We start from the raw sequence: 25,262 nt of genomic DNA, 5'->3' as shown, positions 1-25,262 counted from the left end.
GACATGATTGGTTGATGGTAGGTGGGGACGGGAGGTCCTGTATAAACACAAACTCACTTCCATGACGACTTCCTTCACAACAGATCTGCGCTGCTCCGCAAAGCGCGAGAAGTATGACTTCTGCAGAGGCCATATCACCGTAAATGCTGCACGACCAACGCAGATGTCGGATTGACCACGCAGCGCCTTTAACAGTGAATTGCTTACTTACGCTTACCTCACGCTAGCAACCAACGGAATCCTCATAGTCTGTGAGAGGCCCAACCAGAAACAACTTTAAACTTGCCTTTAGTTCGTCCTAATCTCTCCATCTCTCTTTTTTTCTTAAATGTTAGAATCTACAATGGATGTGAACATAAATACCCCCCATCCTACAACACACTGGCAGCTCTGCTTTACATAGTATTACATCAGGTTTCAATGGGTTCTGTTCCGCCATTCAGGGTAAGCCTCTGTTTAAGACCTGCACTCTGCAGGGCCTGGCGCTCTGAGGCCCACCATAATGAATTCAGAGAGAGACACTATCAAGTAGGAACCCTCTTGTTTATCAAGCCCAAGTCAGACCGGAGAACTCTGAAATCTGAAGCAATAGATTCCTTCCACAGTCAAACCAATCTGTGAGCCTAATAACACAAATAAAAGAGATGATTGGGGGGGGGGGGGGGGCCGTACTAATGAAAAGGGGGTGAAAGGTTCTGACGTCTCTATGAAACACAAAGCATTTAAGGTTTTACTAGTGTGGATGAAAGAAGGAAGGTCTCTGAAGGACATTTCTGAGGCAGACATTTTTTTCAGCAAGTCTTTAAACAAGTGCAGTCAGTGTCAAAGACAAAAGAGATCGTCTCGACCTTCTTTCACAGTTGAGATGTTATTGTTGATGACTGTAATTCAAGTTTAACTAAAAATTGCAGTGGGAAGGTGGTTACGAGGTTGGCGGTATGGTGATGGTTAGCAATGTTTTCAAGACACACACACACACACACACGCGCACACACACACACACACACACACACACACACACACACACACACACACACACACACACACACACACACACACACACACACACACACACACACACACACACACACACACACACACAGCCTTACAATAAAAATACAAACAATTCTCAACAAGCAAAAATGCAAGAGTGCAATATTAGGACTAACAGAGAGGTAAAGTCAGCCACATCCTGTTCATTTAAAAACACTGACACATTCAGGCAACACACACACACACACATAAGCAGAAACACACTCATATACAAACACACACACACACACACACTCACACACAAATGACACCTTCCTCCACATTAACTGCAGACACATTTTCTCACACACCTCAGTTTCTAAATTAGGTGCCCCAAAGCTCCAAATATGAATCACACTCAATGTCATGAAGGAATAAACATTTTCAGGGCTTTGTGCTGTCAGTAATGAAATACAGACTGCAACAAAACAAAACCCTTTCATTTTTTGTATTTTTTTTACAGTTGTACATCTTTAGTGTTTCTTTCCCCTTTGACCCTGTTGTTGTGGTGGAGTGGTGTCGACACAGCTTCCTGAGTCTCACAACAGACAGACGGTGAACTGTGTCTGAATGGAGAGACTGTGAGAGAGAACCAGGCTAAGAGGCTGTACCTGTAACAATGTCAGACCCAAATGCAGAGACAAACCCCCCCCCCCCCAAAAAAAAAGCAGGTGGGGGGGCCCTCAAGGTCAACCTTAAGGCCCGTTAGATCCAGCAGGAGGGAGCTGGCATGATGCCCGCATCCCCCTGTACGGTGGAGAAACACAGGGGTTTAAGCTGGCTATCACACTCTATCACAGCACTCAGAAAGGGACAGAGGAGGAGGCAGGGCATGAGAGCACTGATAGACGAGGTAGGACTACAGTGAGTAGAGTGAGATAGAGTGAGAGAGAGAGAGCTGAAGAGAGCAATAGAGAGCGAGAGAGCGAGAGAGAGATCGAGAGTGCATGTCTGCATGTGTGTGTGTGTGATATTCAACTTATTTTTTTTGTAACATGAATACCCAAAATACTTCAGTTGATGTAGGTTTTATTGTATATATAATTTCAATTGGCAATATTTGTAAGAACATGATCTTTTCAGAGATTTTTCAAGTTTTTGATGATGGGGAAGTTCTTCACATCACACATATGTAAATACTTCTAAAGTTAACTAAATGCCATGAGCTACATTTCTCTGATTTACTTGAGAACCAGAAGAAAAATAAATAAAACTTCCTGCATTAAAATTCAGAAGATAATTATTTCCGCAACATACCCCCCCACCCCGTTGAAAAGTGTTATGTTTAATAGTCTCTATAAAGAAAATACGTTTTTATCTCACTCTCGTTTTCATTAATTCCTAATTGGGGTGGGGGGGTTGTCTGTTATTATTTCTTAGATTAAAATAAACATAGCCCATTCCATGTTCAAACCCATCACACTACATTGGGATGATAAGGACTCTCTGCTACTGTGAATAAATAAACAATTTTGTCTGTACTGTTGGAATTAAGTTACTTCGAGCCTTAAGCATAAGCCACTTTTTTCAAACGGCTTAAAAGCAAAATTTCCCTCCGCAAATGAAGTAAAAATAAAAAAATGACCTGCTTTATATGTATATCTTTAATTAGTGTCTTGTTTAGCTTAAACCAACTGATTATCACATAGTCATGGCCTAATTAACGGGTGCGCCGCTTAGCTTGTGGTGTTCCACCCGGAGGAATGAGAAAGTTACCTTTAAAACTTCTCTAATCATTAGGAACAGCCTCTCTTAATCCTGCTAAACGTATACTTTATCTGCTTTTTCTTATTTGGCTACAGTGGAATCGCTTTCCCTCCCACGTTTAAGGAGATGTTTTAATCACTCATAATATGTTTGGCCCGTTCTCGTAGTCTTGACAGATGTTACACGGGTACACATGCTCGTCTGTATAGAGCATGTTCTTCGCCACACTGTGTCTCAATGTCTCAAATGTATTTATAAAGCCCTTCTTACGTCTGTGTTCTATGTGCCAGTGTGAATGACACAAGTCACAACTCCGTCATGGGAGTTGAGCGTCTTCGTACGGTTGTTTTGTGTGAGTGAGTGACTCAAAGTGTGTCTGTGTGTTCATGTGTTCACGTGTGTGTGTGTTTAGACAGGCCTCCACTCTCCAGTAAAAACAGTGTGCAGAAAGTATCCTATAGAAGCAGGCTGTGTGAGGGTGTTTGACGGGTATTTGAACATGGGCGTTAAGTATCCCAGTTATGCACGGAATGTGCAGCTCGGATTTGTGGTGGGCTTTTTGAACAGGCAGTTTTGATCCAACCCCCCCTCTCGCTCCAGTCTAAGTGGACTCCTTAGGGTCCAGTGTTGTGTAGAAGGGATGTCAAAGCAAATGGCGTATGTTAGAGATCTTGTGCCAGCCATCAACCAACTCATCTTTGTGTTAGGACTTATCCTCTTTGGACACAATGGTCTCCCCCTTACGTGTCCTCCCCATATAAATAATGAAGAACACATTGGAAGAAGTCCCGATAGTAAGGATAATGGCACTATGACTGATCATTATTCAGGGTATAGTAATGACTTAGTCTTACCTGAGGATGGGGAGGAAGGGTGTGGGCTGTCGTCTTGGACGCTGCCGGTCTGGGAGTGGCCTCCTCCAGCTCCGCTTTCCTCCGTCACGTTGGAGGATCCAGGGGTGGTGGACCTGCTGATGGACTGGGACTCTGGGTCGCTGGCCGAGCCACGCCGCTCATCCAGTCCTGTGGTGTTGTTCTGCTGCTGGATGGCTTCTTCTATGGGCCGCCGCTCCTTGTTGTGCACCCGAGAGTGGACCACCATCTGGTGATAGGTCCTGAAGACGCGGCCACAGTCAGGACACTCTGTGGGTTTCTCTTTCAGGCTAGTCAGGTGGTTGTACTCCAGGCCGTGGACCAGGCCCAGGCCATGGCCGCCATGATGGGGCATGAAGTCACGGTGGCTGTCGAAGCCCACTCCATCGTCTTTCAGGGGCATCATGGCTCCACTGCCGGCCTTCGAGCCATGCAGAGCTTCGCTGTGCTGCTTCTGCTTGGAGCCATCGTTGGAGCCCATCATAGGGTAGTCATGCTTCTCTTTAGTGAAGGCCATGCCGGCAGCATTGGTCATCTCCTCATGGTGCTGCTCATAGTGTTGCTCATGGTGCTGCTCCTTGGGCATAAAGGCACGGTCCATGGCCATGCCTCGTGCCATGATCTGCCAGGCCTGATAGCTATTCAGTGGGTCCATCTCTGCAACTTTGGCAGCCGCCTGGAGGCGTTCCATGCAGCTAGACTTCAGGGGGGGAACCAGGTTCAGGCAGCCCAGGAGAGAGCGCTTCTCCCCCTCGCCAAGGCCATGGCCCATCCCTGCCATTGGGCCCAGTAGCTTCCCAAGCATCTCCTTCTCCTTCATGGCAATGCCGGCTTTGGCCAGCATCTGGTGTTGCTCGCTCAAACCCTGTTTGTCTGGGGATAGGAAGCCGCCCTGCAGGCAGGAGATGTAGCGTGAGTAGAGGTTAGCGTGGGCCTCCTGGGCCATGCTGTTCATGGTGTTGACAGCGTTTATGTCCTCTGCTGGGGGCTTGCTCTTGATGGCCAGCTTATTGAGATGGACCTTCATGTGGTTCTTGAGAAACCAGGGCTCCTTGAAGCGACGACCACAGATCTGGCAGACGTGTTCAAATGAGTCCTTGTGCTTGCGCATGTGGCCCTTGAGGAACCAGGCTTGGCTGAAGACCTGGCCACACACCTCACATCGGAACTCATTGGCAGGCTTCTCAGCGCCGCCAGCTGCACCCTGTCCCGCAGCTGACTCGGCCGTGATATGGGCTTTTTCCACATGGCTGATCAGGTCCTCCTCCTGCGAGGCAGCAAACTCACACAAGGTGCACTTGTAGGGCTTGTGCAGGATGCGGATGTGACGATCCAGCTCCTCACGCTTCTTGAACTTGCCCTTGCAGAAGGTGCAGCGGAATCCAGTCGGTGGGTTCAGGGCCTGGTCATCTTGGGCGCCGGCCGGCTTGGGGGAGGACGAGGGCTGGGAGAGGGAGTCTGGAGTTCCCAGGCTGGTGGGGGTGAGGAGGCCACAGGCAGAGCCAGGCTGTTGCTGCTGCTGCTGGGTCTGAGGGCCAAGGTGTGGCTGGTGCTGCAGGGGCTGGGCTGGCTGAAGGAGGCTGCTGCTCCTGATCTGCTTGTCCCTCAGGATGGCCCTCTCCTCCAGCTCATGTAGAAGACGGTTCTCCTCACGGACGCGGCCGCGTCCCTTACCAAGGTTTCCCAGCTTGTGGGTGCGTAGGTGTATTTTGAGGTTGCCCTTCTGTGCTGCTCGATGGTCGCAGTAGGGACACTTGAAAGGCTTCTCACCTGTATGTGTGCGCATGTGCAGCGACAAGATGCTGTTAAAGCGGAATCGTTTGCCGCACAACGGACACGGGTACTTCCTGTTCTTGCGGGCATCGTCTTCAATGTCGTTCATCTGGGACATGATGCCCAGGTTCTGCCCATTGAGAAACTGCTGCAGGTCCACACGCCCATTCAGGTTGGCCAGGGCACTTGCATCTATGTCCCGGTTGAGCTGGTTGGCGAGCAGTGCCATCTGACTGCTGATTGGTTGACTGGCCAGGGCAGCGTGGCTCTTCTCATCCAATGGGGTGGCAGCTTTCTCCTCAGGGATCTGCTGTCGGCTCTGTAGGTCGGGAAAGGCGTGGCCCAGCTGGGCCGTCAGCTGGTGGAGCTTCTGACTGATGGGATATCGGCCATTTAGCACAGCGTTGCTCAGATGGTCTCTGTCAGCGTCCGATACTGCTGAAGACACACCAAGGCACAAACTAGAGTCCTCCATCCTGTAAGAGAGAAGGATATCACGACGGTCAACCACAGTCAATCAACCTGATAAGCAATGCATTAAAAAAGAGCTATGGCTCATCCAAAAATCTGAAAACCGGAAGAGAAGGAGAAGTATTAAGAGTAAATTGTCAGTGCATGATGAATGGAAATAGAGAGGTCATTTAGCATAGCGTCTTATGGAAGGAATTAGGGTTAAGTGTCTTGCTCAAGGGCACAAAAACAGGTTTTCACCTAGTCGCCTCGGGGAAGCTCTTAACCGCTATGCTACCTGCCGCCCATTGAAATGTCATTTTCTTCTTTTGATTTTCAGTACAGCTTATGTTCTCACACTTGTGGTTGGAAGACTGTAACCCTCAGAACTTTCTCAAACTGCAACACAGTTTTGGATGCAATAATTACACGGTAAACACGGCGGGCGCTGCATAATTATGTTACTTGGGCCCATCCTATCAGAATTCCTCCAATTACACGCCTTAATGAAACGGAGCAATGCCATTGTCATGAAGCTGCCGCAATGCTACAATTATGATATTAACAATAGCACTTAAAACCAAGGGGTTACTTCAGTAAACACACGCTCTTATCTCCCTACTGCGACACTTGTCTAGGCATAATTCTCCATTAAAGAGGCACATTACATTTGATGTGAATCACTTTGCTCTTGCCTTCTTTTCCCCTCCTCTCATGGCTTCCAATAAGGAGGAAAACAACAGTTGGTGTTATTGAATGGGTTCCCAATGTATCAGAGGCCCTCCCAGCCATTAAGAATGGTTTCAACGGCCCAGAGCATACACCGTCAAGCTGAAGGGAATACACAAGCAGAGTCTGTTTTTGTCTTCTTGCTTGCCGGGTTGTGTGTGATGCCCTCCCCTCTCTTAAGAAGGATAATGGCGTGTTCTTCCCTTGTAACTGGCGGGGTCAAGCTTCCGACACAATAAAGTGAGTTCTGCCTTGGTCAACAAAATACTGTATAATATCTCATTAAGCTGATTAGTATGCTGCCTAGTAACAGTGGCAGCGTGCTATAACACATGATTATAATCATTAAAAAAAATCCTTTCAGGGACTAAGCACTAGAATAACACGAGTTCACATTTAGTGGAGTGAGACCAGTTTATGTCCAGACTCCTGTGAAGTCAGGGACACCCCCAACCTAAACACACATACCTGCACACACACTTCACAGGGCTCAAGGACATCTCTCTCTCTCTCTCTCTCTCTCTCTCTGCTTCTAACTAATGCTAATCCAGACACCCACCAACTGACAAGGCTAGACCGAACAACATAAAAAAGAAAAAAAAGACTTTGAATCAAACTGCTACACATGTACAGTACACACTCGATACAGAGGATGTGGGAGTGAAGCACATTGCTGACGCACCCTGGAACACTTATAAGGCCTGGCTGTTCTTTAGCCAACTGTTCTTCCAACATTGTTGGTTGTTGTTGACTCTTATCTCTAAAATATGAATAAGGTCTGTGGGCTGCTTATGAATACTTTCTTCTTCTCTAGAACTTGACTGCAATCATTGTCTAGTAATAAAGGTGAAGGCCATCAAATGAACCCTTGAAGGATATAATGGCTATATTATGTAGACTATGTGATGACTGGGCATGCCTCATGTATGCAGAGGCTACTTACATTGACGAGGTCACGCACGACTGTATGAGCTTATTATCATGTAACTGAGACACGAATATACTATCCCGCACTATTGCAAATACCATTCAGAAAATGTCTGTGTAATACTGTAATAATATTACATTGATATGAGTATATTTTCAAAATACAATGTTGGGAGAATACATAGGTAGATAAAACCAGTTCCTGGACAACTTTCTCATCCTGATCTCTTGGGAAGGACAGTCCATTGCCAGACAAAACGAAGTGACTCTTAAATGTGCCACCCACAATCCTTTGCAAACTCTGCCAATATCTGACAGAACCCTTTTTGAAAGTGCCCTGCATGCACGTTGCCTTTTGCCATAGAAATATATGATTCAAACAAGACTGATGAGCTGTTGCTCATTTATAGAGATAGCAGCTTGCCCTTTTCTTCAATTTGATTTCCGGCTTTATCTTTAACATATAACAAAGGCAGATAGACAATGGAATAATGTGAAATGAACTGACAAATCCAGTTTGTTTTTTGAACGTATCCTTGCTGACGAGCGTATGCAAATGAACTGCATTAATATGCTTCCCTTGCTCCCAAGTCATTTTATATTTCTTTCCTGATTAAAAAGGGCATTTCTTATGTGACACCCCCCCATCCTATCAACACACATGCAAGCACACACACGCACACAGACACCCACATTCACACACGCATGCGCACACACACACACACACGCATGCGCACACACACACACACACACACACACACACACACACACACACACACACACACACACACACACACACACACACACACACACACACACACACACACACACACACACACATGCATTGCTTTTGACAATAATTCAATATCTGAGTGCCCTCTATGTGTAACAATGCAGGTAGCAATGCTCTTAGAACAACAACACAATGAGTGTTGAGTGTAATCATGACAGTCCTATGTCATTGATATGGAATTCGGTTTCTGAAAAAGCAAACGCTTTGATGTACTCACATAGAGCAAGTAGTACCAGTTGTTACCCAGTAAGTACCAGTAATCCAACGTGTCCTTCTCTTGTACACAAGTATGCAATTCAAGTCTGTGTGGTTCGCATTATAAACTCACAGGGTCACAAGTTGTAACTTCTTACCGTCATAGTTAGCATTACAAGTAGCTCCCGAGTAACTGAACACCTGTATGCTTGACCTTGACATCTCAGCCATCCAAACAGCACACTGTAGCAATGTCTGCGCTTGCTCTAACCTGAAACAGATCTAACGTTTGTCTGGTGTCTACAACAATGCTCTTTCATTAACGATAAGGCTCAAATGACGCCTGCAAAGCCACCAGACTTCCTTTTGCACTCTCTCACAGAGGTGCAGTAGTGCTCTTCTTTACAGTTTGTGGTTAATATTCACCATTTTTAGTAAGGCGGCACAAAACCAGATTTCTCTTCTTCTTTTTTTCTCGGAGCAAATTGCTCTGCAACCTACAGCTTAATTACGGACGGTATCTTTAACACAATGGAAGTGTATTTCTGTCGGAATACATTTGAGCTCAGTACGTGTCATTATCTGAGCAACAAGCATGACAAACATATGAGGGCATATGTGCTCTGATCCTATAAAGTGCACGCAGAAGTTGAAGGAATTACAAAACACTTGGTCAGGTTGAGTATTACAAATGATGTATACACCGAATACCGCAGACATTTGCATATTCTAAGGCTACAACACATAAGCAGAGTATGGCTAAACATGCTCCTGTGAAGGTTTTGGATTTGATAAAAGACCATTTGGAAGTATTACTTGATGTGATATTGATGGTAAATGTATCAACTGGGTCAACTGAACGCAGGCCAAATAAAACATTTTGGACATTTTAAAGCTATAATCCTTAATTGCTACAACCATTTTTGGACTTATAAATGAATTATATCTACCAATTGATTATTTAATAATATAACTTAGAAATGTCTCAGGAGCTTAGTTCAACTGTTGTACATCATCAGAACCCCAAATATACGTTTTTATTTACTCCAATGTTAGTAAACAATATTATGCCAAAAAAAACAATGTATAGCCTCAAAATATGTTTAAAACGATCATTTTGCTATAATTGATGGTCAGTCCTTGCATCCATAGCTCTGTTTATGCATTTGACAGTGGTTACACTTCTCCAGGCCGATCCCTCAGCCTTTTTAAAAAACCAAAACAGAGGTAAGTTGACCACTTTGTTATTGTTTTAACTGCGGATTCTAGGTTTATAAGGAGAAATGATGAATGGAAAAGCCATTAGTAAGACATTACTTTGTTATTTTGGCATGTATTGACAAGAATCCATGAACTAATTACAATGAAATACCTCATTAAGTTATAATGAAGGTCATTGCTTTTAATAAATCCATCATTATTCACAAAGTAACGAAATTCCATCATATTCGCACCAAATCATTAACGCATTTAGAGGGGGAAAACAATCTGATGGAAAATGAGTGTGTTTGCCATATGTTACATACTCTGAGGAAAGCATTTAAAAAATAAAAAATAAATAATATTGAAGGAAAGCAGATACCAACACAAGTAGAAATAGCTGGGATCATTTTAAGCATGGCAGTAAATTGAAGCTAATATGAATATTTCATCATGCTTGTTTAGTCTATTGCAGGTGGTCTTCGGAACGCTTCTAATTAACCCAATAAAACGCGAGTTGTTTTTCTTCCTCTCCATGCTCTTTGACTGAACTGGATTATTACATGCTGTAATGAGGCGAAAACAGAAAGGTTCCCAGCACAACAAGTGAAATAAAGTAGAATAAACCCAGTCCGTTTCTTCCGACGTCATACCCTAGACCCCACACAACTACGCTAACTTATGAGTTAAGAACCAAGATTCAAGCTTCATAACGTAGTACGAATGAAAACAACAATTCTCTACAAGAACTTGAACGCTATACAACGGTGACAAATATGAATCGACCTAGCTGGGCCTTTCCTTTCTGCTCTGTAGTCCCCACACAATATGTCATTGAGGTCTCTTAAGAGGACTTGTCAACAGGTAGTTCGGCTTTCAGCTCATCTCCACAGATCACTATGAGGCCCCCGCTGAAAGAAAAAAAATAGAAAGAAAAGAGAGAAAGAAAAAGGCCTGTCTTTTTATCCCTGCGCCTGACAGGCTTTCGGGATGCCAAGGAGGAAGATCAACGGGAGACAAGCGAATTCCCACAGTTCATTGTCCTGGTCAGCCGCATCATCAACCGGAGCCGGGCCAAAAGCTCAAAGCTTCCTTTTATGCTAACCATTCCTGGTATTATTTTGATGACCAGCAGATGTGTGTGCCTTTTTCATGTGTATATCTTGCAATAGTGGTCACAGCAGTGTGGAAAGACTCCTGCCAGTAGATTTTACGCATTGTGATGAGTGGGGGATTAATTGTCTCGAACATTTGTTAACCAGACCGTGTTTCACAATAAGAAGGGAGATGGATGAGATAGACCACAGAGGACAAACTAGCGCACCAAAAGTGATGAAAAGTAAATGATCTTAGATCACGGGGAAGAATTTCCAACATATAAATGATTGTCCGTATTCTGTCGTGTGCAGTTCCTACCCTCCTACCCCTCCCTCTCCTGTGACACAACCCTCTGTCGGGGAGAAGAAAAAAAACGGGGCCATGTCCTACAGTAGTCACGGTCGAATCGCTGATCACGCATGGTTACTCTACAGCAGAGAAAGGCCAGCGAACAATGACCACAGTGTAGCTGTCCGTGTAGGGTCGATCATGGCTTACATCATTCCCCTGGGCTGCCTGCCTGCATTTGAATACTACTTACTGGGAAATGAATGCAATGACACATCGCTAGTAAGGCATGGCCGACACTGTTTCTTAAAGGCAGACAGGGAGAGAGAACAGCGCGCGCACATGCTAACAGTACAACCAACCCAGCGATTGTTTTCACTCTACAGCGGGAAATGAGAAGGGCAGCGGGTAGTGCTGAGTGAGTCACCCATCATCACACCCTCACAGGCATTAGAGCGGCTTTAATGTTGGCAAAATAAAAACATATCTGCCTGGCGCCGGGGCCACCTTTTCTTCCCTTTCAGGTCATTTTCTGTCTTTTTTTTCCTTCTAAACTCTAAATGTCAATATCACCTGAAATAAGTGAATATCAGAAATAATTACTGTTTTCTCCTCCTCCTGCTGGTTCTGTTCTTAGGAAGTTTTGCATAATGGCTGAACAGGGGCTGTTGTTGTGACAGGTGCTGAAATCAAACCGGGAGGCGACGGAGACAAGGTTCAATTTAGTTTGTGAATTCTTTAATTGTTGCATAGCTAATTAAAAAAAAAAAGATCCTTTACACTCCTGACTATTTACCGTCGCTTGTATGCATACACGGGGATGCGAATTGTGCCTTGAAGCCAAGTGATGCAGCCTTTGTGCAGGGAAGGGAGGAGAGGGGGGGGGGGTGCTACTTCAATGTACTTACCATCTCCCCACAACTGTAGTTTGTAGTTTTCACAAAACAAACGTATGGATAATTAGAGATACTCATTATGGAAAGCAAGTCAAGTTATTATTTTACATCATGCCGCCGTTAATTGAACGATTCTTCAATATCTTTGAAAATATCTATTTTTCTCTCCCTTTTTTCTCTGTGAGAAGATAAGGGGAGATTATAGACAGGTAGGGAAGCCATATGCTCTTGAATGAAAAAGCACTTCTGTCAAGGCAAATGGGCTTTTTAAATATTGAACCACTGCATGTCTTTTTAATATGACAATGCTAAATCTCCTTTATTCCATCACTTTGATAAACTATCTCAAGCTAATCTGGAGAGACTTCATGTGAAGGAAACTTTCAATTCTTGCAGGCACTCTGTCAAGGCAGGCCGTTATGCAACTGTACTCGGTATGTCCATAGAGCAGTTTTTTAAAAGCAGCACACATCCTGTTTAAGAAAGCAACTAATCTTATCAAAGCCATCAGGAAGTGAGACTTGACTGCAAATGCTCTCGATTCTTTGCATACGTTACAATATCTGTATTTTCTTTGCCGCTATTGTTTGCAGCTGTGAGTAGCTCTGAGAATAATTCATAATTTTCTCTCTCCCTCTCGTGTGACCCAAAGTCACGTCTTAATGTGGCTTAATAAGAAAGGAAAAAAAGACAGAGAGGAAGAGAGGGAGATTCAGAGAGCAGGGCACATTATCTGCATTAAGAGTAAAGTGTATTTATTATGGACTAATTGTGGCAGAGGAAGTGCGTTAGGAGGGTGTGCTCTCAGGAGGGAGGGTGGGAAGCCTTCGGGACATCAGGGAACATGTGTATTTATCTCACTTCATCTGAAACAGTGGGGCTACTCTTCTTAGGATCAGAGGAAAAAGTGAGAGAGGAAGGGAGGGAGAGGGGACGAGGGGAAGAAGGGGGAAGAGAGAGCGAGTGTAACCATTTTGAGGGCCAGACAGAAGTGTTTGCCTACATGCCAACGCTTCCCTAAGACGAGACTCTGATTAGGAGAATAAGGCAAAGTTGGTCAAACTTCAAAACAGGCCTCTCTCTGAACTCCACTACAAAAACTGTAGATGGGTGTATTGAAGGGCCAGTTTGGCCCAGGAACGGATTACTAATGTCTCTCCACACTCCTCTCTCTCTGACCTGTCTGCATTTATACAACTTCTCCCTGCGTGTGTATTTGTGTGTGCGCCTGTGTGTATGCACATGTGCGTGCGTGTGCATATGTGTGTGTGTGTGTTCATATAGGGGATAATGTTTAATGAAAAAGGACCTCTCTGTATAGTGCATTCAGTGCTTCCCTGGAGATGTCTTGCTCTTGAAGCAACACAAGGCCTCTTCTTTAATTGTCCCGGTGTAGTGCCGTGTGGCTGGTGATAAGTGACATTACTCACATTCTCTGTTTTCCTGAACCCTCGTCATCGCTAACCCCCACCACCATGATGCTAATATGTTGTTTATGTTTCCATGGCTGCAGACATATTGTACATATTCTATTCAAGAGGCATCACTGCATGATCGATGCATCACGGGTCGTAACCTCTCTGTTTTCTTCCCATAGTGGTGACCACGTAGCAGCTGTGAACTCTAAAGGTACATTGTGCCATTTCAACACATTCAAAGACATTTCCAGATTTACAAATCAAAATGATCTTACAGCCATAAGAAAGGGCATCCATGTTTTGGTCAAATTGTATTGCATTTATTCCATGATGAGGCTAGGATGTATTTTTAGTGAATAAACATTTAAGGATGGCACTGTGACGCATAGCTTAGCCTAGACAGTCACCAGCAGCATGAGGACACCTGCCATGTTTAGCCTGCCTGCCTGCTGCACCCCACAACCCCTCCCTGTCCCCTCAGCCTTTAGATAATACCCATGTCCTACAGCTGTGATCTCTTGTCGGGGGCCGGTGACAGCAGGGCTCACAACACGGACGGCGTTCTGCCATCACCGCTGAACTGCCTGTCTGATCCACTTGACGGAACCTCTGGAGAGTCTGCATCATCTTCATGCCCCCCACACGGCCCCTCACCCCTCACCCCCATACACATATCCCTTCCCCTCTGCCCTCCGCCATCTCAGGGCCCTGAATCTTATTTATGTGACCCACCTCCTCTACATCCCTCCTTCCTACCCTCCATCCTCTCCCACTCTCCCTCCCTCTCCATAGTTTTTCTCCTGAATCTGATTAAGTTAACAATGTGCCGTTATTTGCATGATGATTTTGCCGGTCCCTCTCCTCAATTCTCTCACAAACACAGGGGCTGGATCACAGTAATGTGATAGCACAGCAGCCAGCCAACGCAATCTCCTGCAAAACCAGGTGTGTGCAATCCACTTCCCTCTTAATTCCTGCCCCCATCCATTTTTTTTCTCCGTTTTTTCTTCCATCCCTGTAGTGTTTCTAAGGCTGTATCACAATCAAATCTGGAGCAAGAAAGCCTGTCTATTTTTATTAATTATAGACCGGCGCTGATGTGAATGTATTCCGAAAGCATCTTCAAAATAGGTCGGCATACAGTTTTCTATTCTTATCACATTTAAATGTCAACATGGTGCAAAGCCATACAAATTAGTTCAGGCAGACTTCAACCCCCATTTAACATTTGAAGCTCTGTTCTGTAAGCTCAAAGTGTAATTTAACGCAGTTTACACATATAAGGAGCTAGTGGTTTGTCTTTCAAACTTCTCATTTCAATACAGATTTTACTGCCAACCTGCCTGAGAAAATGCTGGTGGGGGAAAAGGGGGGGGGGGATTATATAAAGCAACAGAAACAATGCATTAGCTTTCGTGAATAATAGATTCTCCGTCGGTCCGTGCGAGATCTACGTTTTTTAAGCGTCTCCGCATAAATCCTCAGCTGAGATGAACACATCAAAATGGGGGACGATCTCTTGAACGTCTACCCAAAGATGTCGCTAGTGAAAAACAACCATATAAAACACCCTTGTTTATATGCAGGCCGGACACAGTCCCCATAGAGTAACGGGAAACAATGCAACGGAAATCTGTTGTTCAGGTTACTGGTTGGTGAGCATACCAAACAAAGTTCAGACATCTAACACACTGGACCTATTGATACAAACTACATAACGAAACACGTACCACCATGAAAGTCTCCGCCACAAAACAATCACATTCTTCGCAGAAACGCAATCTGAGATGGACATGTCGTACGGAACGCTATAGAAAATCAAATTTCATTTGGATCGTGATGGGGAGAAGAAAATACCATAGAATGCGCTCAACAGTGGCTACTACCAATGAGGTCCACTGGGCAGACATGGCCTTCATTGACTCAGCCTCACCATGGCAGACAGGGTAAAAGGAAGACAAAACGCCTCATACCCTGGGGAAGTGTCTCACATGTCAAGCTGTTTCACACCACTGAAACATGGGCTAAACTACAGGCCTGTGGGCTACCCTAGGTCCAGTCAGTCCTGAAGGAGGTCTTGCTTTGTGGGGTTAGAATCGAGGATGTGCCCCATACGCTACATTACACTTCTGGCCCACTGGCCATATCTAAGGCATTCACTGACTGCATCAACGCCCAGCACAACCAGTTCATTCAGGCGATATGGACCAAGGTCCTCAAACCCAGTCACAGTTTTTTAGGGCCACAACCTCAATCTAGTCTAGTCCATTCTGTGTCTTTGACCAATAGCATCCAATGCCCCCAGCTTGCACTTGCCTCAGTTATACCAAAACCTGCCATTATAAGTCACCAACTCAGATATGGCTACTTTACATAGGACACATTCCCTTGGAGACTGTTCTGTGCTTGGGGCTACTGTTTCTCCACCTCATACTAGTGTTGTGGGACGGCCCTTTAAAATGTCCTAGTGGTTCCTTTCTCTGTGTTTTTTTTTCTTCCATACAGCTCAAAGCAAAGTGTTCTATGGGTGTGCCTAACACGAGTGAGCCGAAATGTCAAACGCGTTATATGTCTTTTTATGCACAGAGCGGCCCTAAGGGGTTTAATTGACTGTGGCGCAAAGTGAGTTTGAGGCCGACGAAAGAGCAACGTGAAGATGTTTCATTAACGGACAAACAGAGCCCAATGGCTCCCATCGAATTGGCAGGGAGTGAAGATTCCCCAAAGTTAAAACACATTCGTCCACAGAGTAAGTGAACTTTCTATGGTATCCATTCAAAATGGAAAAAAGGGTTTCGCTTCCAAGTGGGTGGAAGTGAGTATGTCAGCGTAGTGTGCAGGCGTGTCAGTGTCAGCCAGTGTGTGTAACAGAGAGCATATGTCACTTAGTTGAGCACTGTCTCAATGTATACGTTTATGCTGCTTGTTAGTTCAGACCTGCTTCGAATTACGAGGACGGTCTCCACGCCGTGCTCCCGTGCTCTCTGTTCAGTGTCTGTCTACACTAAGCAGTACAGTAGGATCCCTCCTGTTCTCCGTGCGAGAGCTGCTCCTCTTCCTCGATGCGCGTGATAGACCAACTCTCCGAGCCAAACACGCAGCGTCGTTCTACGACTTCAAATATTCATCAAACAGAAAGAAAAGAGAGATTCCTCCTATCCCGCGGTAGTAATTTACCAATTATTTGGAGTACCTGCTGACAGGTACGTGTCACAGTCTGCTACATTCCCCCCGTCCCGCTCCTACCCGCCGCCCTGCCTTTCCCTGCTGCGGAGAGACCCGCGCTGCTTCAGGCACACGGCGAGACAAGACGAAGAGGAGGAGGAGGAGAGTTTGACTGCAGCTCTGATGCTTTGATTTGGGAAACGGTTAAGAGCGACGGAGCGTCGAAACTTGACGTGCTCCAAACACGCAGCCCCAGTCACTCTCAGGGCGGTTCGACTACTTTCTAAAGGAGTCCGGGAAGACAAGGCCTCTCTTTCCGAAACTCAACCAGCGAAAAAACGATACAAACACGACGAATACAAAACACACAATAAATGGCTCATTAAAGAGAGCAGACGACTACACAAACAAAGCAGCCTTCACTGGCTGTCACCAGCGCTCTCTGTGATGAGGAGCACAGTGGCGGTGCAAGAAGAAACTCTCTGAAACAGTCGCAAACCACCGCCAAAGTCACTGTGACGGATCTCTTTGCCTGCCTGCATTATGTCTCCATTTGTTTTGGTGACACATCTAACGTGGATGATAGGCATTGGGAGAACTAGGACTCCGTAGCTCAGTCTCAGTGAAACAGACCATCTCTTTCCTTCAGTAGAGGACCCCAGAGCTGAAGGGGATGTAATTCAATTAGGCCCTGTGTGTGTGTGTGTGTGTGTGTGTGTGTGTGTGTGTGTGTGTGTGTGTGTGTGTGTGTGTGTGTGTGTGTGTGTGTGTGTGTGTGTGTGTAAAGATGCGCTCCCTGAGCATTATGGGAGTTTGGAGGAGCTGGGGGTCTACATGGGGCCATCAATCGGTGTGGAAGTTCAGGCCACCGCGGGCCAGGCGTCCGGGCAGGCGGGCCACTGGAGAGGGAGGAGAGGAGAGTGCTGCCTCTCTATCTCACACTGTGCCCTGAATAAATGAACATCTCTCCAGTGTGTGTCGCGTCGAGGAGGTACTTCAAAAAAACTGCCATCGCTCACTCACCGAGCGAACGTAAAGAGCTTCTCCTCTGCCTTTTGTTAAGAAACCAATCGGAACACAACAAGACGGGACTGAACAGTCGAGTAAGAGCGCGTGGGAGGAAATAATTTGTTTTTCCAAGTTCATTCTAATTGTCAGCAAAAATAGCGAAAAGTGTGTCTTTAGGATCCATATACTGTATCAAATTAATGCATAGTAGACATCATTTAATTGCTGTATTCTCATTGGAGAAGAAAAGCTCAAGTATATAGTCCAAGGCCAAACAAACCCAGACATCCTGTGTGATTAGACAGTCAGGAAAGCAACTGCCTAAACATGCAACAGAGGAGTGTCACCGACTACTTAAGTCAAGTACAGGAAATGTGCTATAGTGCTGTCACTATGATGAACGATGACATGATTCATCCTGAACAGATTGTGAGCGGTTGCATCACGCACCGGCATTTGGGACAGTCAGATTCCAGCATTGTATGTCACAGTCTTTCCCTCAGGTAAGGCAGGTTCACTGTACATCTGGGGCAGAGGACTTCTCACGCTCATTGGGGCGGCAGGTAGCCTAGTGGTTAGAGCGTTGGGCCGGTAACCGAAAGGTTGCTAGATCGAATCCCGGAGCTGTCGTTCTGCCCCTGAACAAGGCAGTTAACCCACTGTTCCTAGGCCATCATTGTTAATAAGAATTTGTACTTAACTGACTTGCCTAGTTAAATAAAGGTTCAAAAAATAAATTGAGGCTGGAACCACTTTATGATACTAATCCCATAGACGGTCATTGACCCGGCCCATGAACATATCTGCCACACAATTCAGTTATAATTCAAAAAGCCCTGCACCATATCTAAACCTCTCTCTGCAACTGCAGCACATGTTGTGTGGCGTCTGCACGGTGACAAGCATCTTTAAGAAGCTTAGGTGCACGCCTGTACAGTGTGTGTGTTTTCAGTCGAGACCGTCTCATAAATAGTTAACAGAACGACGCACAGGAAGGAATTAACCACCTTTACTCGTCTTTAATTACTACGAAGTCCACCTCTGTACCACCGATCTATAAATACATAGTGAATCCCAAGTGGCACTGAGATATCCAATGTCTTACAGAGATATACCTCAGCAAAAAAAAAAATCCTAGCCCAAAATGTGAACCGTAACACAGAAATTGGGACAAACCATACGTCCTTCTGTGTATTTTGGGATCCCACTAATTCATTTGGATAATACAAAAAAAAAATGATATCTTAAAAAAAAAAAAAAAAATGATGAGAAAAAAAATATGAATTTGAAGAGGGAGAAAGAGAGAGAAGTCCTAGGGGGATATGTGATGAATCCAGGTCTTAGGGGTGTTCCAGGGAGTAAAATAAGGTTGAACCTCAATAGGATCAATATTCAGGGCAAAACTGCAATAAAAGTAGAAATCTGACAGAGAAAATGATCTGTAATTAGGACAAACAGCACTAAAAGCAAGTTCAAAGATAATTGTTTTTAGAGGGGTGTGTGACTGACTGCGAGGAATCCCAAGGCGGCCAGTTTGTGTGGTGGAGAGAGAAACAGAGAGAAAGAGAGAGAGAGAGAGAGAGAAAGACAGAAAGACATAGATAGAGGCTAGTGCGTGAGCGAGAGAGAGAGAGACTAGAGACAGGCGAATTAAAGAGAGAGATAGAAGGAGAGCAGAAAGAAAGAGAGCAAGTCCAAAGTGAGATGGGGGTGAAGGGAAAGTCGCTGAAGGTGAAATCTTCCATTGGTATTTGAGAAAGAAGAAAGCGAACAAAGACACCCTGCCGAACAAGCACCAATCCATCATAAGACCAGGCCATAAAAAAACAACAAGTGTCCCCAACACACTTATCCCCTCACACATCTTTCCACAAAGAGGCCTATTGTTGTTGCCTTTCACAACACATTGGGCTTTGATGGATTCTGCCCGCTTAAGAAAAGGGCCCGAATGAAAGGCAGGGTGTATGAAGAAGAAAAAAAACATGCTTAAACAAAGATATGAATTAAAAGAAAAGAGTTTGCGAGATGGCCCAGGACCCAGGACTGTAGACTGTCCCTGAGTTGCGCCCGAGGCCTGAGCACTAAGCCAAAGCCTTCTCACAAAGACTATAGAATTCGCTTTTATCATTAGTGAAATAAAGAAATGTTAATAATAATGTCTATTGTCTCGTTATTTACCTACCTACTTCATATGCACACTACAGAGGGCTACTTTCGAAAAACCCCTGTAAATACCCTATGAGAAACAGTCTAGAGTTGGTAGTACTTTTAGTACTTCTCTTTGGAATGCTATGGGAATGTCTGTTTTTCTAACAAGCCAATCCCTAAAAAAAACTTCACCAATTCTTTAAAGTGAATGTCCACTGAAAAAGCCCTACTTGCATAAGCACCTGGTAGATCACGGCACCAAAGAAACGCCTTTTTTTTCTCCTAGGCCGCACAGTGAAGTCACTCTTGGCATGTCTCAAAACATAACATAATTGTGTTTTAAAGGACTGAGACGGGGACTAAAAATACACACAATAGCGTAGAGATGAGCAAACACCAACAACAAAAAGAGAAAAGAAAGCGTTTGTCCTTCAGCACCGTGTCTTCTCTGTGCTTTCCCACAGCATGCCAATAACTGTGGAATAAACGGATATGTGAATTAAACCCCATTGTTTTAAAGAGCTGCTGCTATATTTAGTCGCTTTCGCTTCATGCGATAGAATTTTGCCAATGTTTTTGTATTTCTGCAGTTGGACTGCATATCTCACGTTGTGTGAGCAAGTGTAAGTGTGTGTGCATGTGTAAAAAAAAAACAAAAAAAACAACAGTTCAGCCATGCGATTTTTGCAATTAGAAAAGACACAAAAATAATTATTCTGCAGCACACTCAGGCGACATATCCTGAATCGACGATGCACGGATCACGTGTTTAATAAAAAGGTTAATCAGTTGTTAATCAGAGGATTAATAACTTGTTATTTTCTTTACAAAACCATTAATATTATGCCATAAATATTTTATGTTGATGGGTCATTTTTTTGGGAGTGGGGGGTGAGAGCTAGCGTGTGCAATACACAGGCTAATGTGCATTAATCATGTTTTGGCGAAGACAAATACATTCATTCATGTTTATTAATACAACCTTGGAGAAAACAATACTCTTTACATTATTAATAAAGTATTTATCAAATGCCACAAAAGGACAGAGATTAGGGACTGGAGACTGGAGACAGCGGTCCAAAGTCAAAATGCTTGAGGCAAAAGTTCATTAACATTTAAGATAGGGCATAAACGGCTTAAGGAAGGGGAGGGGGGGGTTGAGGCTGATTCCACATTGTAGGGACAGTGTCGGGAACGGGTGTGGGGGGGGGGTGAGAGTTTGTTCGGGGGGAAGGGGGTTAAACAGAGATTTTCTGTCCCTTTCTTAACAAATTACCCTACCGGTTTGCTAATCAAAGCAAAACAAATATTGCTTTTCGTTCGCTCCATTTGTTGAACGAACATATGACGTTCCCAAAATACTCATTCCCAGCTCAAATGTAATTAAATTGTGCCTTTAGTGAAAACATGCAGTGGTACTCCAATTAGTTCTGTTTTTGTCATTGGGAGAGAAAAAATTGAATCGGGCATGCCCAAGGCACCGTCGTGTCCCGGAATGACACAATGCCTTGGCGGTATGAAGTGGGTGTGTTTTTGAGATGGTGTCTGGGTACGTTGGGGTGATAGGGGTGCAGAGTGTTTATAAGTTGGTGCCTGGATGAGTTTGGGAGATGTTGTCTTGTTGTTGTGAGTGGAATACACAGTCAACGTGTTCGTAAGACGATGCATGTGTCTATTTGAGACGGTGGGTGTAGTAGGCACAAGGTTACAACGGATCTCTCGATCTCTCTCTTTCTCTGGTCTTCTTATTCTTGTTCTTCTATCTCTCTCTCTATACATAAAGCTCTGTGAAGTATGTGGGTAGCAAACTATTGAACCGGCTAACTAAGTAATTGCTTTTTTTCATTTAACTCTAAATTGTGTTTTTTATTGAGGGACTGCATGGATCGCCCTGCAAAATGTCATCCATCTACCTGTCGATGAATCTATCCATTCGTTTAGTGATTACTCTACCTGATATGCATTTTACCCATGTCTAAACACCTTTATTGGCAATCAATGGAAAGCAAAGAATGTCGGAAACTAAGTAACTTGCAGGCCTGAGGACATATACAAAATCGGATATTTGTCAATGGCCACGCATCAAGTCCTGTTGCTGGACTTCTAGATACCGAGAAAATGTATAATACCCACTGGCAGATCACAACCTAAAATGTAGAGTGTCCGTGTGTCTGTGAGTTTTGTGCCTTTGTGTGTCTGTCTGTGGCTGTGCGCATTTCTGTGTCTGTGTGCCTATATTATCTCTAATATCCTCCCCTCCGCCAATCTCCATAAACAGAGGAGAGAAGGAGAGAGAAAAGGCAAAGAGGGCAAGCAAGGGAGAGATTGAAGATGAAAAGAGAGAGGGGAGATCCATTTTGTGTTCAGTTAAACACTGATTTCATCATCTGGGTAAAACACATAACTTAAAAATGAAATCAAATATTAAAAATGACAGGCCTTATAAGTGCGGTGAGTGATCCGGGGTCACGGAGGGAGGGAGGCGCGGGCGGCTTGTCAGCCACTATCTGTCAGAGTGAATTAGAAACAATCAGGGGGGACTGAAAGGGAAGGTGATTGTTATTAGGCAGCAGGGCTGTGAGCAAGCTCCCCAGATGTGGCCATGCATATAAAAGAACAGGAAGCCAGCAGTTTAATTCAGGAAGCGCTGGCGTACACGGCCGCACAAAGCAGGAAGGGGGGGGAAAAGGCCCTTTGTTGCTAATAAGCTCAAAGTTACTTTGATAACAGGCAGGGTTAGGCGCCGGAATAAAAGCACTTTTCTTTTCTTTTTCTCTGGGGTTGTTTTCACACACCACCCTCACCAGTCAGTCAATATCTAGGAAATATAATGGGAGTGGAGAAATCAGGGGTGAAATGTAGATAAGTCGACCTTAACACGCGAAGGGGAAGAGACGGCTGTGCCCATATATCAATTACCCCCTGCTATCATAGGAGGATGATGAAGGGCTTGAGTGTTGGGCTCCAGGCCCCCCAGCCCAGCCCCCTTCGGTCCCCTCTGTCGTCTGACAGTCTCTCTCTCCCCTGCACCGGGTAGGGAGGAGGACGGACGTGCCTGCTTTTGACTCCAACGCCAGACCTGCTATCTGTCAAGGGCTCCCACCGCTCCTCTGAGACAGACATCACGCCTACAGATTGTTGTCATGGACGACGGCAGGGAGGGGAGGGGTAGATATGTACAATATGTTTTCAAAGGGAGCAGGGCTTGATCTGAATGATAAGGAGAGACGCTAATCTGCTAGGATACGGCCTCAAAGGCACATTGGCTCTGACACTGAAACCCTCGCGCCGCAGAGAAGCAGCTCCCAGGAAAACCCCTATAGACCCAGGGAGGCCAACTATCTGCATATGTCGCACTGTCACACTCCAGCAAGAACTCCATGTTCCCTTCACAAAAACACACGGCTAGGCTAAAAATGATCACTCAATCCTGGGCATTTATGTCACTGATTACACAAGAACACTGGACATGTTTCTCTGTCATTTTTGGTTTTTTTCTGAGAGACTGAGGGATTGAGGATATTTTCTACTGACAGCTTTCAGATGTTTAGCGTTTTCTATGAGTGTATCTCTACAAAGCTGCAGGTAAGGCGGGCCCTTGTCTCAAGCACTAGTAGCATTGAACTCCAGCAATGTGAAATCAATGAAATCTGAAAATGAAGGACGTTGTTGAGACTGTTGCTTTCAAAGTGCCTCCATCTCCTTTAAATGCTGAACGGCTTTCGATTCCCATTTTCTTTGTAGTCGGAGAGATATCTCCGAAAATTATCCCAGGCTTGAGATTTAGCGATCCCGTAATAGGTTTAAACTGCTAAATAAAAGCTTTCTGTTTTATCCTCGTGATCATTTGCACAGTGTACTTACACATGCTTCTCCAGTTTGTGCCTTCCAGGTTTGTGTTCGGAGTTAAGACTAGAGGGTGGTATGTGTTGTTGAACATCTTACTGCTAAATATTCCCCAGGGTAATAACAGTGTATATATGACGATTGGAAGCGTGAGAAAATGAAAGAAAGAGGGGGGGGGGAGTTGGGTACAGAAGAGACAATAAGAGAAACATATGGAGAGAAAGAGTCAAAGGATACATGTAGAATAGTGTGTGGAGAAGAAGGAAAAGCTAGTGACAGAGAGAGAGGGAAAGGAAAAGAGTGAGAGTCAGACCAGCGGAAGGAAGAGGGACATAGATGGAGGGAGGGAGGTTGAGTGAGGTGGCTCTTATAGTCGGATCCTTCCTTACAGGACATGTCTTAGATTTCAGTGCGATTAGATCGTGAGGGATATGGGAGATGTTCGAAAGGAGCATTAGTAATTAATCACTACGAGGTCTGGGATTTCCACTTTCACTGTCTGGGGCCTGGGCCTAGCTAGCTACCCTACCAGCTTTTTTTTTTTAAAGAACACTACCCAATGTCCCTGCTTATTTTTTTTATTTTTTTTGGTGTGTGTAGCTTTCCCAGTCAGTGTTAAGAGAGAATGTAAGGGAAGCAAAGAAAAGGAATCACAAAAAAAGAAAGATATTGGGGGCTTAAGAGGCACATCATTTCCTTTCTGCAGTGTGCTAATTATTACTCCAGTCATAACGAGCTTTAGTCTCCTCCATAGACACAGACAGTGTGCTTTAAGCCTTCACACAGATCACTACTGTAGGGAAGGAGTGACCATAAAAACAGAATGGCCTTCACTTACGGTTCTTTCCTCGCCATTTCTCTTTTCTTTCTTTTTTTTCCTGCACTATGAATAAATTGAGTCTGTCCCGGACATGAAAATGTCAAATACCTAAAATACACCTAGGCTAAATAGCGTATTAATTTTTAATGCTCGCTCATCCTATGCTGCTATTCTCATATCTAGCCTGTCTGCCAACAGCTGTTGCAGGCTCCCTCACAGGGAATTTATCATCCATCTAAAAGAGTAAGGGAGCGTTGTTCAAAAGACAAGGAAGGGAGCCTTATTTTCATGGATCCATACCTCTCGTTTAATTCAAGCCTGAAACGTCTCCCTGTGATATACGAGTAGAATTCAATTACACTAATGCCAAACATAAATTGTTCATGATTCGTCCCATATTTTCCATGTTATATTGCTAGCTAGCTCTTATAAATGAAAAAGAAATAAGGTGGGTAGTCATGAAGTGGAAGTATAGTGACATTGGAGAGGTGGCACAAGGGGAGGGGGACATTTGGAACAGACATGTCTCAGTGTGGGGACTGAATGACATTCAGTGTGTTTTTAGATGGCTGATGATTATGGTAGATTATCACAATCCAGATTGTAACAAGTTACAAACATTAGCAGAAGCCTATGGTGGCAACGTAGAGAGAGAGCGATGTGAGTGTGATAGAGCTGTGCAGTGGGACAGTGTGTAACAGAAGGTGGGTGGGTGGGTGGGTGGGTGGGGGGGGCGTACCTTAACACACTAACTGCATACTGGTCTGGAGCCTGTCTGTCAGGTTCGAGGAGACCCAGGCAGATCACTGCCACTGAGTCACTACAGCACACAGCAATGATGACCGACCTAGAAGGATGTGTCTCTGTCCTGTCACAAGAGAGAGAGAGAGAGAGAGA

At 44.7% G+C, this 25,262-nt stretch overlaps 1 protein-coding gene across 14 annotated transcripts in view; it reads right to left on the bottom strand.

Moving 5' to 3' along the window:
- LOC106562015 (zinc finger protein 536-like) overlaps window positions 1-25,262 on the bottom strand; it is a 183,900-nt gene that overhangs the window by 102,856 nt on the left and 55,782 nt on the right. For 10 of the 14 annotated variants that reach the window (XM_045689040.1, XM_045689038.1, XM_045689049.1 and 7 more), the window contains 2 exons: window positions 25,105-25,233; window positions 3,594-5,860 (listed from right to left, as the gene is read on the bottom strand). In XM_045689040.1, coding sequence (XP_045544996.1) covers window positions 3,594-5,859 — 2,266 coding nt within the window. In that variant the 5' untranslated portion in view covers window position 5,860; window positions 25,105-25,233. Of the gene's footprint in view, window positions 1-3,593; window positions 5,861-8,636; window positions 9,187-25,104; window positions 25,234-25,262 lie in introns of those variants that run through there. The other 4 variants (XM_045689046.1, XM_014126534.2, XM_014126541.2 and 1 more) reach the window with 2 other exon arrangements.

Source organism: Salmo salar, chromosome ssa11 (assembly GCF_905237065.1).
Source record: "Salmo salar chromosome ssa11, Ssal_v3.1, whole genome shotgun sequence".
In the NCBI taxonomy this organism is placed as follows: Eukaryota; Metazoa; Chordata; class Actinopteri; order Salmoniformes; family Salmonidae; genus Salmo; species Salmo salar.
Note: the sequence above shows the minus strand (reverse complement) of the source record. Positions and strands in the feature narration are given on the sequence as shown.